General features: G+C 41.2%; 1 protein-coding gene across 1 annotated transcript; it reads right to left on the bottom strand.

Moving 5' to 3' along the window:
- Positions 1–681: 681 nt before the first annotated feature.
- pmp22a (peripheral myelin protein 22a) lies at positions 682–2,669 on the bottom strand. The gene is made up of 4 exons (XM_030790379.1): positions 2,586–2,669; positions 2,372–2,465; positions 1,810–1,950; positions 682–1,288 (listed from the first exon to the last, which is right to left on the bottom strand). The coding sequence occupies exons 1-4, from the start codon at positions 2,661–2,663 to the stop codon at positions 1,140–1,142; spliced, it is 462 nt and encodes a 153-aa protein (XP_030646239.1). The 5' UTR covers positions 2,664–2,669; the 3' UTR covers positions 682–1,139.
- Between the last annotated feature and the right edge of the window lie 5,694 nt (positions 2,670–8,363).

The following is an 8,363-nucleotide window of genomic DNA, read 5'->3' as shown; positions in this document are numbered from 1 at the left end:
TAAATGTTATGCACCAACATATTTATAATGTGTCTCATCTGGCTAAAATATCAAATCAGGCTTTTACTTCCCTGTAAAATACGGCTGTATTGACTTAGCAGGACAGCTGTGTCCAAACAGGCCGTGGAAACTCTTTAAGTCCGATTTTAATATCACATCTGTTTTTGTCATCTTCTCAATATGACTCTGGAGATGACATCACCGAGTTTAGTGTCCTTCAGCAGGGTTCTGTGCGTGTGTGTGTGTGTTTGTTTTCTGTTTTTTTTCCCCCCACTATTAGATCCTTACTGAACACAAAATGGCACAGTTCCAAGAAGTAGTTAAATAGAAGAAGTTTGCCTAATTGAAAGTTAGCCAAGGTTTGGACAGATCACAAAACGCACTTGTTGGTTGTCTAGCGCCTCTCTGTGTTCATATGGGGTATTGCAAGTAGAAATAATGTGAGGGAATCATCATTTACTTTTCTTTTATTAAAAAAATGGAATACAGAAAGGAAGAAGAATTCTCTTTTTTACAAGAATATTTGGGAAAACATACAATACAATACATTAAGGTATTTGTTCAATTCAACACACAATTTGAGCTTATATGTCTAAGTTATACATTTCAGGTATGGCAAATAAAAAGAATGGTTTTCTTCTAAAAAAAAAAAAAAAAAATTCAAAACAAAATGCAATTTCTTTGGTTTAAGACAGAGAGCAATATTTCAAGTCGACATCAAATGAATTCCCTTTGAGGATTTCCTTTAAAGAACAAAACAAAACAATTAAAAACACTGTTAAAACTACAGCATGTTTACTATAGGCCCTTACACATAACACATAAAGCATAAAACAAAGCCTTTTCAACTATCCATCCCCTCTGTTTGGGGAAAGACACTTCAAAAGATGGGGTTATTACTAACATGTTAAGACATTCCTATTTACACAAGCTATGTAAAAGTGTTATAAATAGGCTCAAAACCACAGATGGGGTGTCCTTTCATCCATGCTGTTTCTTCACACTTAATATTCCTCCAATGTTATTTTCTTTCTTTTATCACATTTTGTGTGTTAATGTCCGGGTGTGGTCATTGAACTGAAATGAGTCTGTGGACTGAGGTTGACTCCCAGTGACAGAGAGTGGCCAGTAGGGGGCGATCACTCTCTCTTCCTCAAGATGATGTAGATGAGTCCACTCAGCAGAGTGAGAGGAAACGCCACCCAGGCCAACACATAGGCATAGCCATAGTCCCCGTCTTCTGGACTCATCACGGTGTAGATAATCGCACCGCACATTACAAACAAGCCTAGACAAAAGGGGAAGAATGGAAGAGAGAGAGAGAAAGACAGAGAGAGAGAGAGAGAGAGAGAGACAGAGAGAGAGAGAGTGAGAGAGACAGAGACAGAGAGAGAGAGGCGGGGTGAATGTTTTTTTGTTTTGTTTTGTTTTTCAATAAAATGCAGCTGTTTTATGACCAAGGTCTGTGATACTGAGGGGAATCATCAAAATGATTTTCTTTCAGAACAACAAGGTTTTATATTCTATTAAACAAAAATTACAGAATGAAAGTACACTCAAATATTTATCTACCCATATACATATGGAAATGGTTATATAAAGAGGATATATAAATGGATATATATATATATAAGAAAGAAAAACATTCAATTCTCCTTAGTCAATTCCTTGTAAGTTCTGAGCAATTATTAAAATGTGTTTAACAGCAGTTGTCAGAGGGGGAACATCCATTCCGTTCTCTCTCTGACAGGAGTAAGAGGCTTCACTGGACAGGGCCAGAGACCCAAAGCTGTATGTGGTCACACTTACTGGCCAACACCTGAAAGGCAGCGGTGAAGAAGAAGCGGCCCCCCTTTTCCAGAGTGAAGAGCTGGAAACAGAAGAAGAAGAAGGAGAGGAAGCAGAAGATCACGGCCAGGACCATCAACGCTTGCACTGCCTGCAGCCAGTCTGAGACGGGGAGAGAGGGGCACCAACAGGGTTAAAACCTTTATTATACACAGAAAAACAATTCAATACAACACAGAATCTAAAATCGACTGTCTGTGTATATTTGAAATGAGACTTCATCACTCAAAAAGACATATGATTCTGACTATATTGGCTTTAGAAGGCTTTGGATGGTAAATACAGTTGGTTTTGAACACTGTTTTGCTTCTAGTTTTGAGTTTAGCCACTCCCAAGTGTTCTGAATGGCAGTGATGTGAGTCACTATCATCTATGGGTGTAGCACAACTGTGACACCAAGGACATGCCCCTACCCACAACAGCAGTACAATTTTAGACATTTCACATTTCACCTATAAAATGCAACTTTAATACTGAACTGTGAACAGACAAACAGTGAAAAATATTTGGGCATTTGACACACCTGCATCACTAGCTCCCACACAGTGGTAACCTTCGTTAGAAGTCCAGCAATTATACCACAGGTCTGTAGTTCTGTCACCTACCACTCTCCATGCCTGGAGTATAGGAGATAACACACACACACACACACACACACACACTTGCTTGTTCATATATGGTATAGCATGCAAAGAAGGTGAATGAATAGACATAAGACTTGTAGACATTATACTTACGTTAACAGACGTGGAAATAATGAGAAGAATTAAGCTGGTAACATGCAAGATAACAATTCCAATCAGAATGGCCAACATCTTGGAGCTGACCTGCAGGATGACAAGAAAAAAAGTTTTCTGAACTTGTCGCAATGTCCAACGCGTGCGATTCTTCCTCTAAACACCAGATGGCGCTAATCGCATTTCGTGACCAGGAAAGTGTGTTTTTATAGGCTCGTGTGAAAATTAAGCTTTATCCTTAAGAAACTGGCTTTAACATTCTGAAGCAATCATTCCAGTTGTGTAAAAATTAAACCTCAGCCCATATTTATACTATAAACAATAATTCTCAATCAGAAAATACATAAATTAAATAATCCGTGAGTATATTTTCCAAGTTGCCGCCTCTTTCATTTGACATCCTCTGACACATCGCTCCTGAAAAGACTATAAACGTATTTTCGTAAAGTTCTTAAAAGTTGAGGAGGGAATGCAAAAAAGTTTATGAACGAAGATATATTTGCATAGTTGTGAGCTGATGTATCTGTAAGGTGCCCCACTCCAGATGTAAAAAAAAAAAATTCCTAGAGTTGTTTTCATACAGAACCGTTATTCGCCTAGGCACTTTGAAAGCGTGTAAGAAGGAGGGGAAAACTTTAGAATATGGATCCCTCTTAGTGACAACTGTACATGTTTATGACCAAACTCTACTTGCAAAGTTTGTTGCATCACATGAAAAAGCAGTCGTTTCTTCAAATAGGGTACATTCCTCCTCCGGTTAAAAAAAAAAGAATTGGAAATGAAGGAAAATAAAAACTGATGATAGCAAGCTATGTAGTAGAGTATAAATTCCAAAGGAAAACTGATTTATCCAACTGAGCACAACTTCAGAGTTAAACCTCTACAGAAATCCGTTATAGTCCTTTAATTTTTTCCGCAAATCTTTAAAAAGAAATCCACGCAGAGCCCACTTACACAGAGCAAGAAGGAGAGAAAGAGTCCTGGAAAAGAGGGAGCGGGAGGAAAGTGCCAAAGAGCCTTACTATAGGATCCTACTAGAGATTTTCTGAGCACGGGTTCTGTTCTCCAGATGTAGCGCCACAGCAGTATTTTTTTTTTTTTTGGAACGTGAGAACACCGCCCTACAAGCGTCCCTACGTCACCACACGACACTCAATGAGTTGGTAAACTTTCCAAAATAACGCAGCAGTTGTCGCGTTGAGAACTGAATTTTTAACTTTCTTTTTTTCCTTTTCTTTTTTTTTCTTTTTTTAAAAATCTTAAATATAATCAACAAAAACATGCAAACATGTACCGCTCTCTCATTCATACGGTTTGGACATGGAAGCTATGTTATGATAGTCGGGGGGGGGGGGTGTCTTAGTTGTAGTAACCTGTCAAAGTACTCACAATGTTCCCAGTCCGTAACAACAGGTTAGTGGTTTTAGCCTACTTCAGTTCTTAATGAGGATAAGGAAGACTCCACGCACATAGTGTGTTTCTGACACATGAATGAACACATATTACTGGACTTGACTGTTCGTGCTAAAACTACTATCTGCCTGATAGCGAAGGCTTGAACTTTAAATTTTTTCTGTAGTTCCATTCATCAGTTCGTGACTAAGGCTTGTGTGTATGTGGGTGAGTTTGTGTGTGTGTGTGTGTGTGTGTGTGTGTGTGTGTAAGCGCGTCTGTGCTGGAGAGCCCTCCCTGTGGCCCCGTGGTATGCACAGAATGCCGGCACGTATAACAAGTCTTCTATTTACTCGTACTTCAGGGCAGGACAGCAGATGGACTTCAGCTGTGCCAAGACCCTTAAATGCATCGACTTCATGGGCGTAACCCTTGTGAGAGAACACAGGGATAGTCCATCAAATTCAATCTTATTTATCATCTCATGTTTAATTTCTGTAGGAAGCTCAAAAAGAAATGACAACGCAAAACAGAGGAAAAAAAAAATATATCCAGAGATGAAAAAATCTATATGTGGTTATACTCGACAGCCACAAGCCCGCAAGCTGCTCTATTAAAAACAGAGCGGCCCCTCCCTCCCGTGTGCCACGCCCTCTGCAGAGCTCTTCTGGCTGGTGTTTGTAAATACTCCGGAGAGGGCAGGCTCCAGTCATACTCTGTGATGGAATTTTGGATGGGAGTGCTTTGTGGGCGAATTCAGGGTCTTAAAATGGGCCGAGTGGCTAAAAATGCCTGACTAGCGGCTGTAGGATTCTGGGCCAGTGAGGTCAGACAACTACCATCAGCAGAGTGTTAGGTTTACCACGTCTTGTCTCCCCTCGGGTGGGAAATAATATCGGACGCTGTAATTATTGCTTAGCTGTTCTCATGCTTTTGTGAAGCGAGTCCTTAAATTTCTGTGGAAAATCGTAGGCGTTCAGTGCAAACGGCAACATTTAAGTATAAGATGGAGGTTTTAACGTTTATCATCAGTTACACTGAGAGCCGGTGGCATAGAACAGTGAAATGCAATACGTTGGAGGGAAAACCAAGAACAATCTAGCAAGTAACAATCCATTAAGTAAATGTCAAACACACAGTTTTTTTATATTGGGTTTTGCAATTCTATTTGGAAATACGTGCAGAAAAACAAAAACAACAAAAAAACCCCCATAAAAACTAGACAAATAATACAGCCTGTTGGGAATGTTTACATAGTCTTTCTAACGTAACATGAAATCTGTGCCCAGATGAATTAAAAGAAAGTCACCAAAGCTCATCTAAGACACGAGTTTTCACTTACAAAGGCCCCACCCACACCCATCCCCCCACACCACCCAGCCCCTCTCAATAAGATGTGTCTTACATTCACCGTTATGTTTAACAGAGCACATGCGCCTTCACACAGAAACATGTAAGGCTGGTTTGAAAGTGAGAACTAAGAGATCAAAAGGTGATTCTTAAAATCTTACATAAAGGTGGAACATGCAAAATACAGTGTTTGTCTCAGCGCGACATGGGCAAACATGCAGCAGACAATATGAGGTTAATCCTTTGCTTATGTAATATCCTGTTTGTTAGGGTGTGTTGAGTGTTCTCAGAGGTACAATATGTGTTTTGGTTGTGACTTTTCTTCACATTACACATGATGATGGCATCAAACAGATGACAATTTTCATTCTGCTGTTTACAAGTGTTTGAAGGGAAAAGCCACAGACCATATGCCTCCCTTGTATTAATTATGCACTTATTGCTTGAAGATTTAATACACTCACTTAACCATTTCCTCGGGTTGTAATGATCACATATGCCAAAGTGAGTTTATCATAAAGTAATCATACACTCTCTCTCTCTCTCTCTCCCTCGTTGCGTGTGTGTGCATGTGCGTGTGTGTGTGTGCGTGTGCGTGTGCATGTGCGTGTGTGTGAGTGTACGTGTGTGTGAGTGTGCGTGTGTGTGCATGTGCATGTGCGTGCGTGCGCCTGTGCATGTGCGTGTGTGTGCATGTGCGTGTGTGTGTATGGTTGTGTGTGTGTGTGCGTGCGTGTGTGCGCGCGCGCACGTGTGTGCGTGTGTGGTACGAAGGCTGGGCAGAGCAGTAAAGTCTCAGCCTGACTCTGATTAAAACCTGACCACTGAAATTGAGAAAACTTGTGTGTAACTCCACTATGTCATGACCTGTGCATAAAGAGTGATCATGGTAGAAATACCTCAGACCACCCCTGTGTGCGTCTCTCTCTTCACTTCACACAGCACACACAGAGCAAAATGAACACTTTAATCACCTCTGTTCATCTATTTCTGCCTCAGAACACAAAGGGCAAAAATAACTGGTTTCATAAAAGGAAGACTTCAAGTTTTAAAAAATCTTGACTATACTAATGTATGACATGCACACAAACATGCGCATGTGCATGCACACACACGGGCACACACACACACACACACACAAATATACACAATAACAGTTGAACAAAAAATCAAATCAAACTAATAACTGAAGTGAAATAACAGCGGTAAATTTTGTTTTAATGTGTATAACTAGTACAGCACAGTGAGACTGGCATCGTTTACTTTGCCCATCACATGCCACATCCCTGTTCTGCAGTCACACATGTCATATCATTGTTTTTATTATTTTCATTTAAACATCTCTCAGATGTCTGACCCATCTGTTTGCGTTTGAGCAGGGTACACGGTGACGTAAGACACTTTGATGTAGCATGGGCACACTGATAGTAAAACATTATTGACATCATACATTCGAGAAGTTTGATTGTTCACATCAAACCATATTATTCTGACCATCAGCTCTCCATCTGGTTCGTAGGGAACAGAGATCGACTGTGACAGAACCTTCCTGTTCGCCAGACCAAAAAAAAAAAAACTACAGAGGGAAAATGCGATGGCAAACAGGGAAGATTTTACGATGCTCCCCTGGGCATCTGCAAGCACATGTCGGTGTGACAGCTGGACTGGGACTTTTTTTCAAACCAGAATTAAGGGGAGTAAGGCTGATGCCTACTGTAAGGAAACCAACACTGGGAAATATGAAAGACATGACATTTGAAAAAAAAAAATCATCCTGGGCTGTGTGTGGAGGGGGTCGGCAGAGGGAGGGAGAGAGAGAGAGAGAGAGAGAGAGAGAGAGAGAGCATGGTGTCATATGACAGAACATCCACGATCCTCCTCACTAAAGACGGTCACCAGAAACCACAGAGAGTATAAATCTGCAATGTTCAGGGAGGAGTTAACACATCCTGACGAAACAATCCCACCTCTGCGATGAAGTTCCATCAACAAATCACAGCATGGTTGTGCTTGGAATCACCTAAAATACTGAGAAAAAATGTGTCATGGAAACATAGCTAAGCCTCACTGACTTTCTCAGTTTCTTTCTTTCTTTTTTTTTTGTCTTGAAATGCAACAGAGGAATTTATGCTATTCTACACCAGTGACTTTGCCTTCTCTGTCCCTCTCTGTGGGTTACCAGGTTTCAAAGCCAGAGCTTTGACACAGTGGTCTTGCATGATCAAGATAAGGTTTTACATCTGCTGTGAACCATGTCAATATGCATTCTGTTTTTGCTCTTATTATTGTTTGAGCTATCTCTCTCTCTTTCTCTCAGTCTCTCTCTCACTCACTCCCTCTCTGTTGTAGGTGGTTCTTACACTACTCAGCATTCAGCGTTCTGCTCTATGCGCTGTCCTGAAAGTTTGTGTTTCGGCACTTAGCGACTATCAGATAACAGGCCTCAGCTATAGCGGGCGGGGCCAGAGGGGGGCCCCGAGTCTGCCTCGAGAAAAAGAGGAGGACAGCCACAGCACACTTACTACTGTATGAATATATTCAGATTTCACTCTTTCTCTCACTCTTTCTTTCCATCTCTCTCTCTTTCACACGCACACAGTCTGGTGTGTGGACTACGAACAGTCGCTGCCAGCAGATTCCACTCTGCTCTGGTGTTTTTCTGCGAGATCGAATATAATCTTCAGCTTTCAAGAGACTCGGCCAAGTGTGATATTGAAAGGATGAGAGTTGAGAGTAAACCAAAAAACGTGGGCTGGGGGTCGGCCTGAAGCTCAGCCTGCTCCTTGGTATTTGGGAGGGAAAAACGTCCTTCTCAACCCCCCTGTCAAAGCCCATCTCAGTTCTAATGACGCCAGCCCCTCCCAAAGCAGTCACAGCATTCAAATAAATCACAGACACGCACCATGACGAAATCCAGGTCCTGGCACCCCAGTCATCTGAAACATCTGCAAATCATTATCCCTGGCTTCCTGTTTGAGGATATGTCAGCAGTACATACATACACACACACATACACACACACACACCCCTATCACT

Source organism: Chanos chanos, chromosome 13 (assembly GCF_902362185.1).
Source record: "Chanos chanos chromosome 13, fChaCha1.1, whole genome shotgun sequence".
Classification (NCBI taxonomy): Eukaryota; Metazoa; Chordata; class Actinopteri; order Gonorynchiformes; family Chanidae; genus Chanos; species Chanos chanos.
This window is presented reverse-complemented; position numbering and strand designations above follow the sequence as displayed.